The 24,328-nt window shown below is 45.0% G+C and overlaps 1 protein-coding gene across 2 annotated transcripts in view; it reads right to left on the bottom strand.

Annotated features, from left to right (window-relative positions):
- Window positions 1-24,328, bottom strand: part of B4GALT5 (beta-1,4-galactosyltransferase 5) — a 73,266-nt gene that overhangs the window by 14,018 nt on the left and 34,920 nt on the right. The window contains exons 1-2 of one of the 2 annotated variants that reach the window (XM_040248181.1): window positions 18,070-18,077; window positions 7,648-7,782 (exon numbers count right to left, since the gene is read on the bottom strand). In XM_040248181.1, coding sequence (XP_040104115.1) covers window positions 7,648-7,765 — 118 coding nt within the window. In that variant the 5' untranslated portion in view covers window positions 7,766-7,782; window positions 18,070-18,077. Of the gene's footprint in view, window positions 1-7,647; window positions 7,783-18,069; window positions 18,078-24,328 lie in introns of those variants that run through there. The other variant, XM_040248180.1, reaches the window with a different exon arrangement.

The following is a 24,328-nucleotide window of genomic DNA, read 5'->3' as shown; positions in this document are numbered from 1 at the left end:
CTGTGTTGGCAATGTAGTGGCCTCTGAAGTCTGGGGATTCAAGTCCTGTTCAAGAATTTTTCAGAGGTTATCACCATGGTGGTGATTTCCTGCCTTCTGTATTCTGGGCTCTCTTTCTGGATGTTGGGCCTCCTAGCCCTATAATTTTCTCATCTTTTCTACCTGACTTTTCTATCCTGCCATTTTTCTGCTCTACCTTCAGAGAGATTTCCTCAATTTTATCTAGTCCTTTTACTTATCATTTCCTGCTTTTTTAAAATTTCCAAGTGTCCCTTTAATTTTCTGAATGTTCATCGTTTTCAATATCTTGTTCCATGTTTACAATCCTTGTCCTCTGACCCTCGAGAACATGTGTGATGGTTGAGTTTTCTCCTCCCAGCATACTGTTTCTTCCAATTTGTTAGTTGTTTTGATCGCCGGCACAGTGACGCTTGGCCGTCTGCTAACATTTAAGAGTGGGGCTAGAATCAGCTAACTGGAAGTGTCTGGATGGAGGTTCTTCCTTGGAGGGTGTTCTGGTCAGAGGTTTGGATGGGAAACCTCCAGGGTCAGTATCTTTGGGTCGGTCTTCTTGGTCCGGTCAGGTTCCCCAGAGAAGTCATTCTAATCTCCTGCCAGAATGGTACAGTCTTTGTTACAAGCATCCTGAAACAGGAGGAGGAAAAGCTGGGGACACCCTGAAAAAAGCCAGGTGCCCCAGCTGACAGGCCCTCTGTTTTATGATCTCTGGCTGGAGGTTATTGAGTCTCCAGTACTTTGCCAGGTTAGGGGATAGAATATTGGACTGCTTTTTAAACAGCTTTCAACCCCTCTTTATCTTAGTTGCCACCTTTATTTTTATCTCCAGAAACAGCTGATACTCTAACTTCTGAGCTTCTGAGCAATTCTGGGGTATCAACTATGGGGTGGCTGGCTTTCCTTGTTGCACATTAGCAGTGAGTTTTCTTGGGTCTGTTAAGTCCTTTATCACTGGTCCATCTGCTTTCCAACTTCCATAATTTTTTGAGGTGATCTCTTTTCTTGTGCTTCTCATTTTTAAGGGTTTACAGCACTAAAAACACATACATACACACAATATCTACTGTTATTTCAGTGATGTTTTAACTTTATTGCAAATGCCTTTTTTCTCGAGGGAGGTATCAAGGGGGTCCTCCAACCTCTTTATCTTTTTACAGACAAAGAAAGCGAGGCACCGTATACAGAACTCCTACGAGGAGACATGCCTGGTGCAAGTCTGAGGCCTGATTAAACTATGGGTTGATGATCTTGACATTTGTCATTATTGTTTAGTTGCTCAGTGTGTCTGACAATTTTGTGACCCCGTGGACTGTAGCCCACCAGGCCCCTCTGTTCATACGGTTTCCCAGGCAAGAAAGAAAACTGGAGTGTGTTGCCATTTCCTTCTCCAGATCTTCCCAACCTAGGGACTGAACTTGCGCCTTCTACATTCTTCACCACTGAGCCACCAGGCAAGTCCCATCTTAGAAGATGAGAGGCCCCCAAATATGTGGTGGTTAGTTTTTATGGGCTTGGTATTTCATGGGCTGATGAGTGGGAGGATTATTGCAACTATTTTCGGGAAGGGGTGGAGATTTTCAAGAACTGGGTCACAACCCACTTTTTGACCTTTTATGGTCAGCCTGAGAACTGCCATGGTACCTACGGTTTGTCACTCAGCTTGCTGATGTGTTACAATGAACTACACTGAGGCTCAAAGTCTAGCGGAAGTCGACTCATCCACCATTTTGGATCTAGTTGGTTCTAACCAATTTATGTCATATTCAACAGCTACGTCATTCTTTTAAAGGCTGTCCCCTGCCCACTTCCCTCCTGTTTCATCAGCAGCAAGCAGGAAACAAAAGACCACTTATTTTTTTTCTTCCAGCTACTACTAAATTAATAATGTCATTGTTAAAAAAAGAAAACCTCAAATATACAAGTCCTGAGTGAAAGTCCATAACCTTGCCCTACACCTTGGAGAACCCCCACCCCACCAAATCCTAATTCCATCAATTCTAATTTTCAATTCTTTATGTAAAAATTTAAACAAAATCTAGCTTCCCACTAGCAGTAGAAGTCTTTTAAAGTGGAAGAGGCAGAGAAAATTAATTGCTCGTGACATGGCAAAGAATCAGACATGACTGAAGCAATTTCGCATGCATGCACACACGCGCGCCATGGTAAAAACTGTGCCTGGTTATTGTGGGGCCCTAGTTCTCTTCCTCCAGCTGCCTGGAAACAGGCGGACTATATTGCTTACTCTCCTCAGGGGTTCCAAACACCAATTTCTTGGTCTTCTAAAGTACAACCCAACTGAATGAGGGAATCGTTGACAGAAAAAGCCAGCCTGCTGAATTTCTATGGCCATGATTTTACTTTTTAATTTAAATCTAAACCATATTGAACCAGAACATGTTCTTCCAGCAAGGGAGGTAGGCAACAAAGAAGGCAACTGTTTTTACATTTATAAGAGGACATGCTGCCTACCTGTAGATTCAAATAGCCTACTTGGTCAACTCTGATTTACATCAGTTGTTCAGCAGTCCTGGCTGAATATTCGAATCATCTAGGAAGCTTTTTAAATGTCCTTGTGCCCAGGTTATACCCTAGACTTATTAAATAAGAACCTCTGGGCATGAGGTGCTGCTGCTGCTAAGTCGCTTCAGTCATGTCCGACTCTGTGCGACCCCATGGACGGCAGCCCACCAGATTCCCCCGTCCCTGGGATTCTCCAGGCAAGAACACTGGAGTGGGTTGCCATTTCCTTCTCCAATGCATGAAAGTGAAAAGTGAAAGGGAAGTCGCTCAGTCGTGTCGGACTCTTCGCGACCCCATGGACTGCAGCCTACCAGGCTCCTCCGTCCATGGGATTTTCCAGGCAAGAGTACTGGAGTGGGGTGCCATTGCCTTCTCCGGGGCGTGAGGTGCAGACGTCAGTATTTTGTAAAGCCCCCAGGGAAGTCCAATTTGCACTCAGGTTTATGTTGCTACCCCAATAAGTGGGGGTGCTAAACTTCTGCTTTTTCCCTCAAACTGCCAAATCCAGGTGAGTGGGGACCTCACAGTGCTGACCAACAGATCCAGGAGGAATCATTGCTTTCTCCTCCCATTTGTGAAAAGGCCAAGCACCTGCTTCTCTGTTTGAAAAAAGTGGGGGGAAAAATACACATACACACACACTAGAAAGATGTCATCAAGACATCTTTACAAGTACTCGTAATATACAAAGAATCTGCATTCTTCAGGATTTAGCCCACTTAAGGATGACTACCTGCTGGGACAGACCACCCAAAACCAGAGAGAAAGAGGTTAAGAATATCCACCTCCTTGAATACAGTACAAAACATCCTGGCAATGCCTTTATCTGTCTACAACAGATCTGTTTTGAAGGATGTGGGCAAGAGGACGTTTTTCTGAGTACGTGACCAGAAGGGGACTCAGGTCATCAGTGTGGGGAGGTTGGTGTGTATGTGCACGTGTATATGGAGAGAAGAACTGTCTCTCTGGGTAGAATGGTGCCTGGAAATTTGTATTTAAGAATGAGAAATGCCAGGCCACCCCACCACTCACCTCAAACACATGACTAAAGTGGCTGGCCTGGATGAACCCAGAGAACTCTCTCCTGATGCCAACAGTCTCTTGAGCATCTCTCTCAACCACTCAGAGCAAACCGTGCCGGACTCGCAATCTCACATACCAGCGGCTTTCGGTGACAAGAAGGCTCTCCGCGTCATTGTGTGCATACGCAGTCGTTTTCGTCGTGCCCGACTTTTTGCGACCCCATGGACTCTAGCCCACCCGCTCCCCTGTCTGTGGAATTCTCCAGGCAAGAATACTGGGGCAGTGGCCACTCCCACCTCTAGGGGATCTTCCCAACCCAGGGATCGAATCCGGGTCTCCTGCATTGTAGGCGAGTTCTTTACCCACTGAGCCACCAGGGAAGCCCTTATTTCAGGCTATTTCCAGGTCACGGTCCTGATCTCTTAAGGTACGTTCTTTTTAGGCAGCAGCCTTGTTTGCTTTCAAGGGTGAAGAAAGCTGGCATTACTTCAACGATACACTAAGCTTTTCAGCCACACTTGACCTCCTGAAGACCTCTGAACATAGATGTGTTCAACAGCACTTTTTTCAGGGTGGGTCAACACAGTTCACGAACTTTCTCAGCCAGGCCACTCTCACCAAGCTCCTGGCGAGAGTGGCCGGGTCAGCAGTGATGGTCATCTGGCTATCTCAGCAGCTTTAGGTCCCAAACGCTCTCTCTGACTGTTAGGCAGAAAACGACTTTGAAATGAATTTTTAAAAAGAGTTCATTTTTACTAGATAAGCTCCAATGAAATGATGTTTCCTATTCAACATTTAGTCAACAAGGATGTGCCAATAACACAGAAGCCAATCAAGACGGTAATCTCGGATCGAGGTCACAACACTTAAAGGTGGGCTTCCTTGTTAAATCTACCCACTCGTGCACTCAAAAATCATTTATTCTGTGCATCCTGTGTGTGAGGCAGGGTACCAGGCACAGGGGGTACAAAGACAACACAGGCAAGGAGGGCGCTGCTGGGGTTCAGAGGTTAGCAAGTCCCAACCCCACCACAGCACGGAGTCCTAGGACTCGTGTGCTCTGACCCCTTTGCCCCTAAAATGGGGACACGGCAGTTATCCTCCTGAGCTCTCGTGAGGAGGCCATGAGATAATGCAAACAGAGTGTGAACCCCATCATAATCAGGTCCCAACGACAAAGACAATTTACGAGGAAAAGAGACACGTTAAACTCAAAATGGATGATTAACCAGTCTGACTCAAGTGATGCCGGAAAGAATTATTTTAGTGGATGATAATTTGAAGATAAACACATGCAAATTCAAATAATAATGGGTCCCTGGATAAGCCTTCCAAGAGGCTAACTCACTCTCTGCTCAGCTTCTAGGATGACGAGCCCTCAGGGAATTAACGTGAGCTTGTGTTGCAAGACCGGCAGTGGTGGGGGGAGAGACCTGCTCCACGCCCTCTGACTTTGAGAGAAAACAGACCAGCTCGTCAAGGGCCCAGCGAGAAGCCCCAGCGAGCGAGAAGCCCCAGCGTGCTCTGCCCTTGGAGAGGCCTGAATACTCGGATGGGGTGAAGGTCAGGATACCATACACGCTTCATTATCCAGAGTGACACAGGGGGAAAGAGCTCTGAACGGCTTTATCCTTCAGTCAAAAGAGTCATCACACAACCAGAAGCAGGTTTGGGGTGGGATTTAGGGGAAGTCACGGGACCAACCACACCAACACCCCCAAGATTACGTGTACATGGGGAAAATGGAAGTAAAATCCTGCCTACCCAAGGGAGCCATACGCGAGTCAAAGGAGGCGATGCGTGTGGGATCCTTTTCACAGGATGGGCTGTGCTCGCCTTTGCCCTTGGCTTCAGGAGCTACAGTGACTCCTCTTCTAGGCATGGGGCAGGCTTCAGGCCACGTGTCCTATGAGGCCACAACGTGGCTGGAAAGTTCTGAAAAGTTGACGGCCTGCTCTTTGCAAACTTTTAAGAAGAAAGGAGGGCTTCCCAGTTGGTGGTTAGTGGTAAAGAACCCACCTGCCAATGTACCAAGAACCAAAGGTTTGGATCCCTGGGTTGGGAAGACCCCTTGGAGGAGGGCATGGCAACCCACTCCAGTATCCCCATGGACAGAGGAGCCTGGTGGGCTAGAGTCCATGGGGTTGCAAAGAGTCGGACATCTCTGAAGCTACTTAGCATGCACGCAAGAAGAAAGGAAGTATCGAAGCTTATCAGTTTGCTAATCTATGGTGCTTGGTTACTGCTGAACCAGCCAGCAGGGCAGACTGATACAGTAAGACATGGTCAATTTTTCTCAGGATTGAACTTCCCTTTCAGAGGCAGTGCTTCCTCTTGAGATCCCAACACCACAGAATTCTCATTTGCAACATTTGCAAAGCAATTTCACATTCTGCAGTGAGTTCCGGATAATCTTAGAGCTTACTAGAGAGGAACAAAGGGTTGAGCTGGAGCAAAGTGTTTTTAAAAATGTATGTGTTTTATAATTCGAGGCTTGAGTGAGATCAGTAAGAAGCCACAGGGAAAGCACATTAGTCCTCAGTTAAAGAAATAAGAGGTAAATCATGAATTTGAAGTAAACTGAAATTTCAAAATCCGTTTTCTAAATAAAAACCGTGCCTGGCTGGAGACTGGAGATGCTTCACGACAGACCCATTTAACCATCTGGAAATACTTCCTCTGTTCAATTTTTGGAAGAGTTAAAGACAGACATAAAAAAAGACAGCTTTCTCTCAAAAAGAACTTGCTATGTATAGTCTTTTGTAAAAAATAGCTAAAGTCAAACCCACAATTCAGGTTCAAGTTCTAACAATATAATGTTAGGCAAGCCATCTAACCTTGGTGTTCTTTTTTCTCTCGTTACATAATTAGCGCTTAAAACATAATAAAAGCTACAGGTCCAAGTTCCAAAAACTGAAGCAGCAATGTTCAGTCTGGGGTCCGTCACTGCTGCTAAGCTGAATAACCTGAAAAGCCGCCTTCAAAGCTAAATGAGTCTGACCACCAAACGTGGGCACGCAACTGGCATTCAACCACCGGGTGAAAATCACACCTGACCGAGGAAGGCAAACTAGGTGATCCATTCAATTTCTCTTCCTGAAGTCGTTTTTATAATTTGTGGCAACTGTCCCAGACTGCCTGATGATTATGAAATGGAAGTTTGTTAAGTTTCAACTAAAGCATTTAGACACAACAAGGTGAACCAGGCCTACTGGGCTGGCCAAGCTCGAGGAGCATCTGAAGGAAGGGACGAGATGGTACAATTCTTCCTGTGTGGGGCCAGGACCAGATTAGCTCTGAAAGCACCATGGGCACACCACCACCACATGGAACGCAAAAACAAAACCAACGAACCCCGCAACACTAACCCATAAAATAAGTGCAGGTCAAGTCCAACCAACGAACCCCGCAATGTTGACCCGTAAAATAAGTGCAGGTCAAGTCCAACCAACGACCCCACAACAGTAACCCATAAAATAAGTGCAGGTCAAGTCCAACCAACGAACCCAGCAATGCTAACCCGTAAAGTAAGTGCAGGTCAAGTCCAACCAACGAACCCCGCAACGCTAACCCGTAAAATAAGTGCAGGTCAAGTCCAACGAACGAACCCCGCAACGCTAACCCGTAAAGTAAGTGCAGGTTAAGTCCAACCAATGAACCTCGCAACACTAACCCGTAAAGTAAGTGCAGGTCAAGTCCAACCAACCTATCTTTCCTCACAGGCTGTATGGATGTATTTTTTGAAATCAAATTATTTTCTAAATACTTCTGGTGCTCCTGCCTTCCTGGTGTCCTAAAGATACATGTTTAATCTGCCTACTTAGGGCAACTACACAAAAAGGGGCCTCTTGAAAGATACTCTTCATGAAGTGAAAGTGGAGTCAACCGGTCACCCGCAACGTACTGTCCACAGAACAAACAAGGACTCCTTTGGCAAGAGCTTCTTTCGACGATAACCTTAGGCTCAGTCAAACCTTCCCCTCCTCCACAAGGCACATTTTTTCCATCGAAGAGAATTATTCGAGGCACATCTCCCTCTTCTGGGAGGAGACACTCTGAGCAGACCCCCTCTTCACTGCAGCGCACCTGAGTCATTCACACTGCTGTTCCTCCTGGCGTAGGCGCTCCGTACCACCTGCTCGTAAACCTGCGCGCCGATGGTCCGCATGTTGTCCCGGATGAGGATGCCTTGGGCCTGCATCATGAAGAGGTAGGTGTTCACTGCGGAAACAGAAGGGGACGGGAAAGGGGCCAATTCAGAAGCAGGAAGGAACAGAACACACACCGAAAACCCACCTTACTCTGAGCTTCTTTCCTTTTCCCCCTTTTCTTTCTGAAACGGCTTTAGACGCTCAGGTTCTACAAGGCTATCACTTCTCTTTTCCATACTGGGTTTTAAGTCTTCAGGGCACTGATCTTCCTTGGGTAGCTAGTAGGACTTAGGGGAATATCTATCCATATTCGACAGCTTTAAAAAATTATATATATTCTACCTGATCTTCAAATACCCAAGCAGTATTCTAGCCCTGATACGATCAGAAAGACCTTTTGGATCAATTAAAACATTGTGAAAAAGATCTCTGGTCTTTTTAAATCCACATTTTCAGACTCACTGGTTATCCTCAGAGAAAGAAAGCCACCAACTGCCCTGCCTTCTGGAATCACTTAGATGTAGGTCTGGTACTGGCTATCTTTTAAAAGCAGTGATGAAGGCTCCAGCTACTTTTTTTTTTTTTTTTCCACTATTTGGAGAGAAAGAAGATAATGAAAGAATGCTAGCAGTCCTCACTATCCATCTGCCTCAGCCCCAAAGTTCACAGCAATGGAAAAGGAGCAAGTGGCTTGATCCAGGTTGTCAATTACAACAGATTCCCTTCATGATACATAGACACATCCAACCACTATGCTGTGCACCTGAAACTAAAATAATGTTACACGCAAGTTATAGCTCAATAAAAACAAAGCAAAACAAACAAAAAAATATACTCAGCAGATTAACTGCCCAATCACCGTCATCTTTGGAAAGCGATCTCCCCTCGGTTTTTCCTGAAGTCTCTACAGCAGGAAATTAGCCCATCTCTAGTATAATTCCTGTATTCCATCTGCAATCCCAAATGCTATGTATTTGAAAGAAACTGTAAGGTTTATAAACATAGCTTCTTCACCAGCCATTCTAATTCACTCACATTTCCCTCACCAGTCACTGTGAGAGGGGCTGTCTGAGGGGACAGCATGTTTGTAAGCCTGGACTCTGGCGTGTGCTAGGGCTCGTCTGAACACTTGGCTGACCTCCAACCAGACTCCAGGCAGGAACGCAGCAGACAGCCCCAGCCTCTCCTCCAGACTCAGTCCACACGGCCTCGGGCGGTCCTGGCTCTTCAGCAAGACGTGTTTTGTGGACACTGTCTCATTATTATCACAGTGTCCTGCACATAATGGGCAGTAAATAAGGACTAAGTGGATGAAGCTTAGAAGTCAATTTATTTCCAGCTACCGTGGTTGGTGCTTGTGCTGGCGATGGGAGGTGGGACAGGGCCAAGTCAACTGGCACAACGCTTAATGTGGAAAACCCCCAGGTGGCCCACATTACTAGGGGATATAAAAGCTTTCAGATCTTCTCTAAGGTAAACCCAGAGCAGTCAAATAATTAACAAGAGAAGTCAATGTTCAGAAATGAGGGCCTGGCAGTGACCGGAAGACAAGGGCATGTGTAACTCTTGGCGTGGCCAGAGAGATCAAACACAGTGTTAACTCTCTGGTAGCATAAAAAGTTTCTGGGAAGGGGGCAGTGGGGGCGAGGAACAGCTTCAAATCCTTAAAGAAAGTATAATGCTATGAAGCCTCAGAAAACAAGAGCCAGCACCTCACTTTCTATTTACGACAGAGAGCAGCTTGCCTGGCCACAGTAGGCAGGCAGTTAAACCTAAGATTTAAACTTCATCCAGTATCGTATTTCTCATGTGGTTCTCCAGTATATATATATATTTTCATCACTTAGGCTATATATTATGTATATTATACATATTATACCAAATCTTCCTTCCATCCCCAGCATACTATTAAACCAGCTGTCTTCAATAATATAAAGACAAATATTTATTGAACACTGTGTGTAAAGCTGTCAGACACTGCAAAAAATACACACTACCTCTTTTCCCCCAAATTTCATCTTCTCTGAGCTTTTTATCCTCTCCACTGTAAAGGATAACATTGTTAGCCCCTCTTTAAAAAACTCTAGACCTATGACTGATCCATGTTGATGTATGGCAGAAAACAACATCGTAATTATTCTTCAATTAAAAATAAATAAATGAGGGGAAAAACAACAACAGTTCCCTCCCTATCTTAGTTCTGTACGATTCCCCTAGGGCTGTTCTCAAACCTTTCCCTGCCTATCGCCTGGAGAGCCCATTCCTACACCTCCCACCCACCCCCAGACCCTAATTCCCTAAGTCTGATCGGCACCCATGAACTTGCACTTGTAAAAGCTCACAGATAACACCCGCGTGGCTGAGCAGAGGATCACATTTCCAGAATCACCGCTCTAGGTAGGGAACTTCAGCTACATAATCAGTAATAGTGAGTAATACATATTGAGCACTTAATTCTTTATCTCACTTAATCCTCATAACCTAAAAGGCAAGTAATACTATCCAACTCAGGGTTGACTTCTAAGCTTCGGTTTCTCCACCTTGCTTCTCCAAGGTCACTGAGAGATAGATCTGAACCAGGTCTAACTATGCTCTAACCGCTAAGCTTAAGAACTTGCTCATCCATGTTCTAGCCACCTGCCCTTCAGAGATTTCACACCCACATGACTTAAACCCATTGCTCTTAAGAAGATGGCGCCCAAGTCTTTATCTCCTACACAAAGCTGCCGGGCAGATCTTTCCTGATTACAGATATATCCACACAGATCCTCCTCAAAAGCCTTCTGCATCTCTGGCCTTCGTGCCTGGGCTTCTGCTCTCCCTGCTGCCGTGCAAATCTCATTAATCCTTCAAACCCCAGTGTAGCTACTTGTCCAGTCTTCCCCTTCTAGGATTTCTGTGGTATTCAAAAATGTGCCTTTTGTTTATATTCTGCCTTAGTTTGCTAACAACTGTCTCATGTGTTCATCTTGTCATTCAATTAACAAATTACACAAACCACATATTATTAATGCTTTTCGTAAACTCTCCACAGGAATTAGCAAAAGGCTGAAAAAAAAAAAAAGCCTGAGGAAGCAAGTTTTTGCCAAAGAAAATAATCACAGATTCATAGACTAAGGGTTGGATGGGATTTTAAAGAATACTTTTCAATACCTCCTCAGACACCACCATCCAAAAACGGTGCCTTCCAAGAATGCAGTCTGTACAGTAGGGCTGTCTTCAGAAAAAACTCTACCTTGGGTTGGGTCCAAAATGTTTTCCATCCACTTTCAAGTGCTGGTTCTCATCTTGCCCCCTGACAGAAGAGTCAAGTTCCTTTCCTACCCTTCAGATATCGGAAAACAGACATTGTCAACCACACTCACACTCACCCCGCCTAACCTGCAACCTCAAGCTAAACAGCCCCGCTTCCTCCATTAACCACCCTACTCCCCTTCCTGGAATCACCATGACTTCACTCACTGTCCTAGGCTGCTCGGGATTTCAGCCCAGGAGCCCACACCTGGCGAAGCGTGTGGCCCGCGCCGACAGTGGGCCAGGGGCAGTCTGATGGGCCCAGAGCCATCTGTTACCAAAGCGCTGTCAACAACTCGAGCCCCCTCCTGGAGATGCAAATACGCAACAGCTCAGGGCCAAAGAAATCCTACAACAGAGACGCTGAATTACCTAATCCACCGTTGCCCAGGGCAGCTCCCTTGCCCTGTGATACATGCTAAAATGACATTTACTACAAATTCAGGCTTACTTGTAGCTTTTTTACACTTTCATGAGAAATAGTAATTACTGTCCTGCCCTGGCTTCTAGATTGAGGTATCTCCTGTGATCCTAACTCAGCTGAGAGAAATAAGCCCCTTTCAAGTTTACATAATCGGAAATTTCCATCCAGGTGCCCATGGAGGCAGCCTTGGGCCACAGCTTTAACTGGAGAGCTTCCAGGAGCAGAGCAGTGGGCACCCTAACGGAAAGGCATCCTCTCCTCCCTCCGTCAGAATTCCAGGCGGCCTCCACATCCTTAGGAGTCGGGGAACACCGTTTTCACTTGAACACACAGGTTAATAAATGACTCTGACTCATAAAAAATTCCTCACTAGATAATGAAATCTGACATTTCAGCTTAAAAGCAAAATAAATTGACACAATGAACCCAAGAGGAATTGACACAATTAGAGGAGTCTATATACTGGAGTCTATACACTTAAAGAGCTCATAATTTTAACCTAAATGTGTATTGTTAATATTTTGTTACATCTGGCTGGGTAAGGTAAACAGAATTAAGAAAGCCATCCCTTTCTTGACTACCCTCTAAAATCTGTCTTAACGCCAACACCCAACACGTGTGTGTGTACACCCCCGAGTCCTTTCTGGCTTTATTCTTTTATTTAACATATGACACCTTTTCTTAATCTGTCGTGTTATCTCCCTCTAGAATGTGAGCTCGGTGAGGGCAGGATCTATACTGCTGGTGGCTGGAACAGTGTGTCTGGAACACAGAGGACGCAGTCAGTACTTGAATACATGAATATCTAAGTTGGGACACCGAACAGTGGAGCCTTCTGAACTCAGCTGTGCATGGATATGGGATTTCAAGCTTTTCTCTTGTGATTAGCTCCCTACTCCACTATGAGAGGAACTCAAAATGTTTTGAGTTAACCAGCTTCATTACATGAACCTGTTCACGAAAAGTTCAGCAATTCCTTTGTACCAACCGAGCAGAGCTGCCAAACAGATAACATTTTCCCTAAAAATGTTCTCTGGTACTCTAGCTCCTGGTAGCTCAGCTGGTAAAGAATCTGCCTGCAATGCAGGAGACCCCGGTTCAATTCCTGGGTCAGGAAGATCCCCTGGGGAAGGGATAGGCTACCCACTCCAGTAATCTGGCCCCAGAATTTCAAGGACTGTAGAGCAAAGAGTCAGACACAACTGAGACTTTCACTTACGCTTGGTCCCCACTAAGTGGCTTGGTTTTGTAATGTTCCTTAACATACTGCACAGGTGTATTCAAAACCTGGTGCCACATTATTTGTAATAGGAAGACATCAGAAAAAAACTAAATGTCCACCCAAGTAGACTCCCTGAACTACTGTACGTTCACATGGATGGAGCACTGTGAGGCTAATGCCAAAGAATGAGGAGCCAGTCCAAACACTCCGAACTGGAAAAGAATCCAGAAGCTCACCTATAATAGAACAGATTAAAAATGTGTAGCCTATTGGAATACAGCGCAGCCACTGCTGCTGCTGCTGCTAAGTCACTTCAGTCGTGACCGACTCTGTGCGACCCCAGAGACGGCAGCCCACCAGGCTCCCCCGTCCCTGGGATTCTCCAGGCAAGAACACTGGAGTGGGTTGCCATTTCCTTCTCCAGTGCATGAAAGTGAAAAGTGAAAGTGAAGTCATTCAGTCTGTCCAACTCTTAGCAACCCCATGGACTGCAGCCTACCAGGCTCCTGCATCCATGGGATTTTCCAGGCAAGAGTACTGGAGTGAGGTGCCACTGCCTTCTCCAACACAGCCACTAGAAGAGATCAACTACAACTATATGCAACCACACAGATGCGTCTCTCGTGCAACACATGAATTCTGTGTACACAGGCCTGAAAGAGGCACGACTAATCTGTAGTGTCAGAAGCCTGGAAGAGGTATCTGTAGGGCAGGGGTGGTTTGGGAGGGGGCTTCTGGTCACCTTTTATTTCCTGACCTGGATACTGGTTTCACAGGTATACTCCTTTTGGAAAAAGTCATCAAGCTGTTCATTTATTTGTGCACAATTTAATATGTATGCTATACTTCGATAAATTTACCAAAAAAAAAAAAGATTGAGGAACATCTATGAACTAATTTCTAGGATATATTGTTACCTGGAAAAAAGCAAAGAGCAACAGTGTGTACGTGTGTGTGCATGTGCGTGGGCATGCATATATGTATTATGCTGATACAGAAATACGGGGAAATTTTAGGCACACACATATTTTTATAGGAAGAAACAGATGAAAGGCAAACCAGGTAAACATCACACACCTGCCATGTGCCAGGAACTGCCCTCTACTATGTGAAAAGAATGGCGATTATAAATAAGACGCAGTCCTTGTGTATCTTGAGTGACAGCCAGACAAGGAAACTGCAACCAGTGCTGACTCTAAGGGGGCCCAGGTGAGGAGCTATAACTCATACTGTGAGGGCGGCGGGGTGCCAGAAAATACTTCCAAGGAGAGGTGACCTCTAGGAAATGGTCTAGAAATAAGAACGCTGAAACAGGGAAGGGAAGGGCACAAACGCAGGGACACACAGGGAGAAAGAGACATCTGAGCAACTAAAAGCAGTCGGGTATGGCAGGAATGAAGGGTATGTATAGCAAAAACAGGAGGCTGGGGTAGGCGGGGGTGGGGAGGGGTAGGAAAGCAGAGCGGAGCGGATCACAAAGGGCTTTATGGGCTGTACTTAGGGGCCTGGCATTGAAGAAATAGTCCAGGATCAGATTTCAGGTGGGCCAACTAGTAGGAATCAATCAAAACAAGCGAAGACACACTCCCTGCTCAAACTCACGGCTCTGGATGAAAGACTGAGCTTTTCAGCAGACAGAACTCAGCTCCTTAACGGGAGGAACCGCTTTGGATAGAACTGAATAAGGCGCCGTATGCAGAGTCCCATTTGGTTACTACAAGTTGGGTGCCAAATCTCACCAAAAATATATTTTTCCCTCTAGATGAAGCAGCAGGAGGAACCCTCTGTCTGCCAAATCTTGGAGTGGGCAGATGGAGGGAAGACGTCAGGATGTAAAGCCAGTGCTACTGATACCGGTCCCATCGCTTCATGGAAAACAGGGAAAGTAGAAGCAGTGACAGATTTTATTCTCTTGGGCTCCAAAATCACTGAGGACGGTGACTGCAGCCACAAAATTAAAAGACGCTTGCTCCTTAGAATGAACTCTATGACAAACTTAGTGTATTAAAAGCAGACATAGCACTTGGCCGACAAAGGTCGGCAATCTAGTCAAAGCTATGATTTTTCCAGTACTTGTGTACGGATGAGAGAGTTGGACCATAAAGGAGGCTGAGTGCCAAAGAATTTATGCCTTCGAACTGGGGTGCTGGAGAAGACTCCTGAGAGCCAACTGGACTGCAAGGAGATCAAACAAGTCAATCTTAAAGGAAATCAACCCTGAATATTCACTGGAAGGACCGATGCTGAAGCTCCAATACTTTGGCCACCTGATGCACAGAGCTGACTCACTGGGAAAGACCCTGCTGCTGGGAAAGACTGAGGGCAAAAGGAAAAGTGGGCAGCAGAGAGCAGAGGATGAGATGGTTAGAGAGCATCACTGAGTCAATGGACATGAATCTGAGCAGGAGATAGTGAAGGACAGAGGAGCCTGGCATGCTGCAGTCCACAGGCTCACAGAGTCAGGCACGACTGAACAACAACTCCTGATACGCAGCTGGGGAGAGCTGGTGGCGGGCGGGGCGCAAAAGTGGGTCTGGTGTTCAGGGTGAGCCCATCAGACTAAGTGTTTTCTGGGGATTGGCTCACGTCTGGCATCTTTCTTCTGAACACCTCCTACAGCCCACCCAATGTGTGATTTCTAACAGGGCCAAGTATATTCCCGGAAAACCACGGAACAGATCTATGAACCAAGGGTTGTACCCCATTCACATTCATAGGATTTGAAAAAAAAGGATGGGGAGAGAGAGAGAATATAAAGGGAACAGAGCAGAAAAGGAGTGAACAGAAGAACACAGGGAGGCTGCTCACTCCCTCTCCCTGCCCCATCTATAAAATACCCAAACGAGACCTAATAAAAATCAAGGGGAGACAAGGGCTGAACATGTCGCAGGAATGCTGAAGTTCGGTTGCTGACATGCTAGAACAGCTGCAAAACTCGCACAGCCTTTTTGGACCAAGATTTTCTGAGATATACCAGAACCTGAAAAATAAACTGATCACCCCTGCCCCCATCAGATGGTCAGCGTTCACGGCTCCACACTAGGCGTTCTGTAAAGAATGAGCCAACTTATTCTGCTCTAAAGAGATGGATTCCTGTGAAAGGCAATTCATGTCTTGAGTCTCTGTGTGCCAGTGCCTTTCTTTACACCTCATGCCTTATCTCATTTCATCCTCACAGTAAACCGAGAAACAGGTTATTACTCTCATTTTATAGATGAAGGGACTGAGGTGTGGATGAGTAACTTGACAATCTGGAGCCAAGGCTTCCCAACAGGTCTTTGTCTCCAGAGTCCAGGTTTTTAGCAAATAGGTTCCATTGTCTCCCAGGTTCTAGATGCCCAGGAACCCCTGCTGTCATCACACTTTGCTGATTCTTTCCGTCTGACTCTTTATGTCAAACTCTTATAAGTGACGCGCCTCTAATATTCCACTTCAGTGGTGATGCCATTGATTATGGCACAGTATGGTACATCCCCTATTTATTAAAATTGTTACCAGTTTGAGGCTCAAGAATGAATCCCAAATTTTTGCATTTCAGATCTACTTAAAATGCTGGATAATCATACTATACATGCAGAGATGAAGATCCAAAATTGTGGGTACGGTGGCACACACTGAAGAAGGAAAAGAAAGCTGCTTTTTTAAGACACAAGGAATTTTTTTTCTTTGACAATAAATTTACACCCTTTGGCACGTCTATTTTAATGTTCCGGAGCAACTGTGTGACAATTTTCACACATAAAGTATTTAAAGAAAATGGGGGGCTGGCAACGAGAGACATTAACTGTAAGGAATCCCAACAGTTACTTGACGAGAAAAATTTCATTTGACGAATTCTTTGCTTTCTCGGTCCTTCCCACTTGAGGCAGACAAACCACCAAATCAAACACAGGTTTTGTTTTCCACCCTAATTATTATCCCCAGCTATTAAAAAAAAAAAGTCCAAGTGGTAAAAATTAACAGCTTTGAAATACCCTGTAAACATTTCCACTGACCTGCTAGTCTATTATCTGTTAAATTATTAAACTGTACATGAGATTAGAAATGAAAGTGCTGCCTGAGAGATATTAGCTAGCTGAATAGCCTATGGTGGTCGCTTAACCTCAGCTTCCCACCCCCAATTTTTCTTTCCTACATTTTAAGTTCTTAAAAAAAAAAAATTTCTTATTTATGTTATGGCTGTGCCGGGTCTTTGTTGCTGCGAGAGTTTTCTCTAGTTGTGGCAACCGGTTGCTAGAATAGCTACCCTGCTAGTATAGCTACTCTAGCTGTGGGGCACAGACTTCTCACTGCCACAGCTTCCCTGGTTGCAGTCCACGGGCTCTAGCGCACAGGCTCAGTAGTTGTGACACACGCACTTAGCTGCCCGAAGCACGGGGGATGTTTCCCAGAGCAGGGATCGAACTCACGTCCCCTGTATTGGCAGGCAGATTCTTAACCACTGGACCACCAGGGAAGTCCCTCCCCCCAAATTCTCAACAGCGTGGTCGGTTAACAACCTCCAGAAGTACACACGCACAGGAGAGGCTGAGCAAACAAGGATGTCCAGTTTTGTCTCAGAGACGATCAAAAATGACCTTTCTGGGGCCGTTGGCACTGGGTTGCCTGCACGGACCATGGCGGTGCCCTGGGGGTAAATGTGCAGAGTGAGTAGACGTGTCACAGGTGGGAGCCTGACTCTGCCCACCTCCTGGGCCTGAATAAGGCTCTCTGGCCTCAGTCCCACTGGCCAGAGAGCAGAGCACCTCCTGCGGCTGCTGACACCTGGCCTCTGTACGAATGCACTTGGGTGACACCTGTTCATGCGAAGAAGCTTTAATGGCGCTTTTCATGGCTTTTCCTGGTACCATCCCACCCCCAAGATTAGCCTTGGGTGGTCTTGAGTCTTTCCCAACTGATATATATAAACTCTTACCATGATCCCTATAAATGTGAGCTTATCTCTTCCAGCAGGCTATAAATTCCTTACCACTACAGACTGTTTTACTTTTTTTCCATCTACAATGTCTGATAAATAGGAGACACTTATCTGTTTATTAAATTAATGAATTACAGCTCAGCACACAGCTTGCTGTTATGGCCATTTGGGGGAGGTGCTTTGTTTTCTCAAGTTAGAAGTAGGCTGGTTTTTTTTTCCAAACATACAAGAAAGATTCTCTAAGCCAGGAGGTGACATAGTGAAACTAATACCTGACAAACTTTGCTGGTGTAAGTGTAAATTAGTATAACCCTTTGGGAAAACTATTTGCAAGTTCAACAAAAAGCCATAAAAATACTCATATTCTCTGATCTAGCGATTTTAAGGCAATTATCTGAAATACGAGGACATTCTACGCACAAAGGTTTTAATTGTTATTCCTAAAAACAAAAACTTGGAAAACTCAAAAACTCAAAAGCAACAACTAAAGAACAGATACATATACCCGGCAGAATCTTGTACAACCTAAGTAAAAGCTATGAAACATTATAAACAGAATAAAGGAAGAAATTCTTGCAGTAACCAAATCTGTTCAAATTGATCCAAAATTATGAAGTTTCCAGAATTACTGAGAATGCCTTTTTCACACAGCACCTATTTAATGTCTAGGAACAGCCTCTAGGAATGAATGCTGCCTTGGGACATGGTCTTTTTCTTTCATTTTTGTAAACAATCATCATACATTTATATGGGGGGAGGCGCACAAAAACAGAACCAAGCTTTTGCCTTATTAAGGATCCCTGCCTTTTTACTGCTCCAGACCCAAATAATGTTCCCAGGTGCTGCTGCTGCTGCTAAGTCGCTTCAGTCGTGTCCGACTCTGTGCGACCCCAGAGACGGCAGTCCACCAGGCTCCGCCATCCCTGGGATTCTCCAGGCAAGAACACTGGAGTGGGTTTCCATTTCCTTCTCCAACGCATGAAAGTGAAAAGTGAAAGTGACGTTGCTCAGTCTTGTCAGACTCTTCGCGACCCCATGGACTGCAGGCTACCAGGCTCCTGTATCCATGGGATTTTCCAGGCAAGAGTACTGGAGTGGGTTGCCATTGCCTTCTCCAGTACCAAACCATTATTCTACTTTCGCCTACCTCTAAATGATTTATTATCATCCTAAAACTTCTGGGGCTTCCAGTCATAACTTGACCGAGCAAGTTCTCTCCATCAAGCCCACGACCCCGAAGTATTTTCCCGCACACAGCCCTTTGGTCCCCTTCCTGATCCTCTTTTGGAAAGGAGATTATTCTCCATGTCCCATGGGGATAATATATGATAATCATATTATTTTTAGCCTAGAAGATTGTAGCAGACTAATAGGGTTATCTACTCTTTGGGAATTTAAGTGTTTCCAGAAGGCAACGTTCTAGCTGAAATGAGCACCCCGGTTGTCAAATACATGGAATCAGAGCCATGGTTTCTATAAAGGTCAAAAATTATCAAAGAAAGCACCTGGAAATGCCTTGACTCGGAGGCATAAACATTCAGCAGAATAAGGTCTTTCCTTAACACCCTGTGGGTATGACGCCCTTCCTCCAGACCAGATGGTCTGTCTTCAGCAAACATCAAACTGCAGTGCTAGAAAGGGGTCTTCTGAGCACTCATTTTCTGTCATCTGTAATAACGGCTGTGTCTTTCGCTTGACCCAGGATGAGCAGACGTTAACTCTTCTTTCTCCAGCTAAGTGATGGTCGTGTGCTACAGCCATGCAAAGCCCACCAAGTCCACAGAAACAGGAGGGCCAACCACTCTGTGAGGGAATGCTACAGAGTGTAAACCATGGTCAAAACGCGTAAGCCTACCCTGGAACATTACACATGCGTCCCACAGATCACTTGATGGCTAAGGGCAAAAATGCACGTTTACAATGGGGAGAGCAGATGGGCATTCTTGACCAAGAGATCAAACTGGGCATCGCTAACATTAAAACCAGGTAACATTACCTTCAAGAGTATTCCTGCCAAAAACATTTAACCTACATCTAACCAAGAGTTCAGATCTTCCGGTTTATAAAAAGCACAGAGGATTAAGGAACACATCAAATGGACACCAGGCAATTCCAGATTGTAGGATATTCTATGAAACAACTGGCCTAGACTCTTCAAAAATGTACTGGAGGTTGAGGAGGGGACAGGCAGCTACAGACCGAGACCAAAAAGACATAATCAAATATAAAAATACGTGACCGGGGGGAGGGCAGCTATAAATAACACTTTCAGCACCACTGGGGCAGTTTGGATATGGGTTAGATACTGGAAGACATTATGAAAGTACTGTTAATTGTGTTAGTTGCAGTAATAGTAATGTGGTTATACAGGAGAATATCCTTATTTTTTAAAAAGATGTCTGGAGGTATTTAAATATCTTGATGTCTATTTAGAATTTAATTTTACATGGTTCAGAGGAAAAAGAAAGGAAAGTGAAGTCACTCAGTCATGTCTGACTCTTTGCGACCCCATGGACTGTAGCCTACCAGGCTCCTCTGTCCATGGGGTTTTCCAGTCAATAGTACTGGAGTGGATTGCCATTTCCTTCTCCAGAGGATCTTCCCGACCCAGGGATGGAACCCGGGTCTCCCGCATTGCAGACAGACGCTTTACCGTCTGAGCCACCAGGGAAGCCCAATTCTTTTTCAGAGGAAAAAGAAAGCCAGAGTTAAATAAAAGCAAAGTGGTAAAAACTGTAGACTCTAGATGGAAGGTCATGTGTTCACTGTGTTACTCTCTTAACTTTCCTGCATGCTTGAGTTTTTTCATAATAAAAATTTGGGGGCAAAGTCTGATTTTGGATGTACCTAAAATGCCAACTAAATCTAAGTTATAGTAATACTGTACTAAGAATTCTCTAAACGTGTCATAAATTATAATACAGGGATAAATACCTTGGTAATGGTCACATACAAACTTAGAGCATTCAGTGGCTATTCTATGCCCCTCATCCCCAATTCTTTGCTTTTGGAACCCAAAATTGCATTTATTTTTTATCTCAGGAGGACCGAAGAGAAATTATACATAAATCTTTCTGTTGCTCCCTCACTTAAATCTCTGAATGGCTTTCCACAGCCTTCAAGGTCAAGTTCTAAATTCCTTATGCTTAGGGGACTCAGTGTTCATAAAACCTGCCCCCTGTCGATGCAATTTCAGATCTCGCCACGCCCCAATTCCAGCCACAGGGGACATCAGCAGTCCTCCAGGATCTCAGACAGGGCTGCTTCCGCTGCCTGGACCTTCAGTGAAAAAAAGCATGTGTTTGGGGTGAATAGGGAGGGGAGGAGAAAAGACTCCAGGGAAGACCAAACCCAGCTGTGCCTCCCTCTCCCTTCAAGCATTCCTGAGGGTGCCTTGCTTGTGACTCTCTTCAGTTACATTTGTAGGTTCACCAAATGAAAAATGACTAATTTCTGAGATTGGACTTATTCTCTACGCCAATCCCTAGGCCTGCACACCCCACAATCAAAAAACTGCAGTTTTCCCCAAAGACCTTAAGACACTGGCTCTCTGCTGTGAGAGCTGGATCATAAAGAAGGCTGAGCGCCAAAGAATTGATGCTTTCGAATTGTAGTTCCAGAGAAGATTCTTGAGAATCCCTTGGACTGTATGGAGATCAAACCAGTCAATCTTAAAGGAAATCAAACCTGAATGTTCACTGGAAGGACTGATGTTGAAGCTGAAGCTGCAATACTCTGGCCACCTGATGCAAAGAGCCGACTCACTGGAAAAGACTCTGATACTGGCAAAGATTGAAGGCAAAAGGAGAAGGGGGCGTCAGAGGGTGAGATGGTTAGATAGCATCACCAACTCTGTGGACATGAATCTGAGCAAACTCCGGGAGGTAGTGGAGGACAGAGGAGTCTGGCGTGCTACAGTCTCTGGGGTTGCAAAGAGTCAGACACGACTTAGCGACTGACAGACAACAATAGCTCTGCTGGCAACCATATAGGACTGAAATGTCATGAAAATTAAATTAAATTAAATTAAATTGTCCTCTGTAATAGATTTAGCACTTTAAGTATTAACAAGACTGCCAGAGGGAGTAAGTTTATCAAGGGATAGGAATCCTAGCAGAGGCCAATTACCATTTCCCACCACGCCCAACTATGCAGGCTCTCCAGGCCTTCAGAGTTGCTTACGACCCTGTGGATTTGTTAGTAGGTGCCTCTGACCAAAAACTATTCCAGTGTATGCACTAGGGGTTCAGCGTACCGGGAGGAAAACCCGAACCGTGAGAGAGAACTAACTGAGCAAACTCAGTACTGCCTGTGTTTTGTCTTTTTGTCTTTTGCTGTCTGACAATCCAAAGCCTAACGTGTCCACTTGGTTTTCTGTCTCTCTTCTCACCTTGGTTTTCCCTTCTCACAGTTATTTTTAAAATCAACAAATGCCCAACATTTGTAAACCATCATTGGCCATCTGTGCTTTTCACAATTAGATCCCTGTTAAAAGGAGCAAACTTTTCAGCTCCAGACTTGACTTCAGCAATCGGGCAGATCATTAAAGGGGTGAGCGAGTGACTTCATCTTAAGGGTAGGGTTGCTATACTCTGAGGCCACCCTGAAACAAACCTAGTTCTTGAACTCAATCGTAGGCCCTGGATCTTTTGGCTGAAGTTTTATTACTGCCTCGTCTCCCCCTACCCTGACTCTAGCTCTCCAGACAAAGTCTGGCACTTTCTGGATCCCTGCTCATAAAATGAGTCAAGTCTACAGATGGGGTCACTGGCAAATTTTTAAGGGATTGAAACATTATTAGGTAAGAAGTGGGTTAAAAAAACAACAACACTATTCTAGTAGAGCAATGAATTACATAAGAATAAAAGAAAAACTCACCCAAAAGAAAAAAAAAATCAAGGAGTTCCAACTGTCACCTTCTACCCATATAACCTTTCTAAGTGGATCCACAGAAGAGTTTCTTAAAATGTCTTGTGCTAATTTGTGGTTAGCACAACATAAGAAAATGATGCTCACAGCAGGATACTAATGCTAAGTAATTTTATGAGATCATGCCTGCCTTTGCGTTAAATAATTTATGCTGGGAGTGGTAATAAAAGTAGAGATGAAGTTAAGCTATTGACTGGAGATTGTACCAACTTTATCACCTTCGCCCGTCATCAAAAAAAAAAAAAAAGAGAGAGAGAGAGAGAGAAGGATGAATGAGTCCCTTCAAGACCCAGTGTTGACTGTACCTGCTAACTGATCTCCTTTAAGAAACCCCGCTGCTCTCCTGAGCACACTGTTTGCCCTTGGCAGCTGCGCCAGGGCTGTGACGTCGGTGAAGGCCCTCTGTACTAGCGCTAGGGCTGCCACACGTACAGCTAGTAGGAAGCCGGCTGGAGGGAAGGCAGGTGCAAGAGACACAAGGCTGTGACCAACCTGTCCTGGCCCCATCTCAAAGGAAGGAGAAACAAAAAAGCCAAGTAACAATAGTCTTCACCCTTTAAAGCAATCACGATGGCGTTCATTCTCTAAGATGACTAACACCTGCTGCTTTCTGGTGAGTAAGGAGGGAAAGTCATCCAGGAAAGCAGAGAATTATAATACTTCCATGTTCCTCTACAACACAAAGGCGTCATCGCTCTAATTCTGGGGCTGGGCCCTTCTAATAGCAGCCGACGAGGTGTGTGCGTGCCTGTTTTTTCAGATGCTACAGTTTTGATGACGTCTTTCTTCCCGGGGGCATTTACGCAATCTTTTCAGAGGCACCTTGAAGAGTTATCAGCCAGAAAACGCTACAACTCTCTGAAGTCAGTCGGGGAGCATGGGCTAGAAAGGGAACCACAGGCTTCAAAGATGACCACAACCACACCACCTATCGTGCAAAGATGATCCACGCTCAGCTCCAGTACAAATTCGTCCTGGGTATAAGAACTCTTCGAGTAGTCTCCCTCCCCAAAGTCTGGCCCTGAGGTCACACGGTAGCTCCTCCTGGTAAAAGGTTCTCGAGGTCCTTCCACCCCCCCCACCCCCTAGCACCGCAACTCCACTCTTTCCCAAAGCAGTGTTTCCGACAACACAAATCTTCAATCCACCAGGAACTTCAACACTAACTAAAGTGCACTCTCATTTCTACTTTTTTTTAAATCCCATTTCACACCGTTTAGACCGTAAACACACAAATCTCTAATCCTAAATGCTAGGTGCAAACCCTTGGTGATTATGTAAAAGTCAAGCTTTTTAAATTTTACTTGATCCTTGTCTGATTTCTAAAGTGGAACTGTCTACTGAGGGAAAGAGTTGAAACTGCTGGGTTTTTTTTTTTTATTATGCAGCCTTTTATCATTTATTAAGCAAAACAAATAAAATATAACCAGAACACGATACAAAATAAGTCACACTCTCCAAAATTACATACGGATTTGATGACAGGTGAAATATCTTTTAAAACAAATGTGAACATGTGCTCTAAAGACAGTTTCCACCCTAGGACTCAGAATAAACAAATTTTATTTCTTCAGAGCCAAAAACGGCACAGTAGAGAATCAGACGGCCCTGGAAGAGAGCCTAGCTCTTACCCCTGCCCAGATGCCAATCAGATACAGCCGAGGGCTCCTGGGCTAAATTAGAAGATGAAGGTCAACTTGGTTACTAATTTCCCAGAGACAGCCCAGGGGAAGCAAGAGAGAAAAGCAGAACCTGGAACTCAGGAAGGAAGGAAGGCATGTCACGGCATTAATTAGAGCCCAGGACAGGTGGATTATAATTTGGCTGAA

This window comes from Oryx dammah, unplaced genomic scaffold (assembly GCF_014754425.2).
Source record: "Oryx dammah isolate SB20612 unplaced genomic scaffold, SCBI_Odam_1.1 HiC_scaffold_10, whole genome shotgun sequence".
NCBI lineage: Eukaryota > Metazoa > Chordata > Mammalia > Artiodactyla > Bovidae > Oryx > Oryx dammah.
The sequence above is the reverse complement of the archived record's forward strand: the minus strand, read 5'-3'. Positions and strand labels throughout refer to the sequence as shown.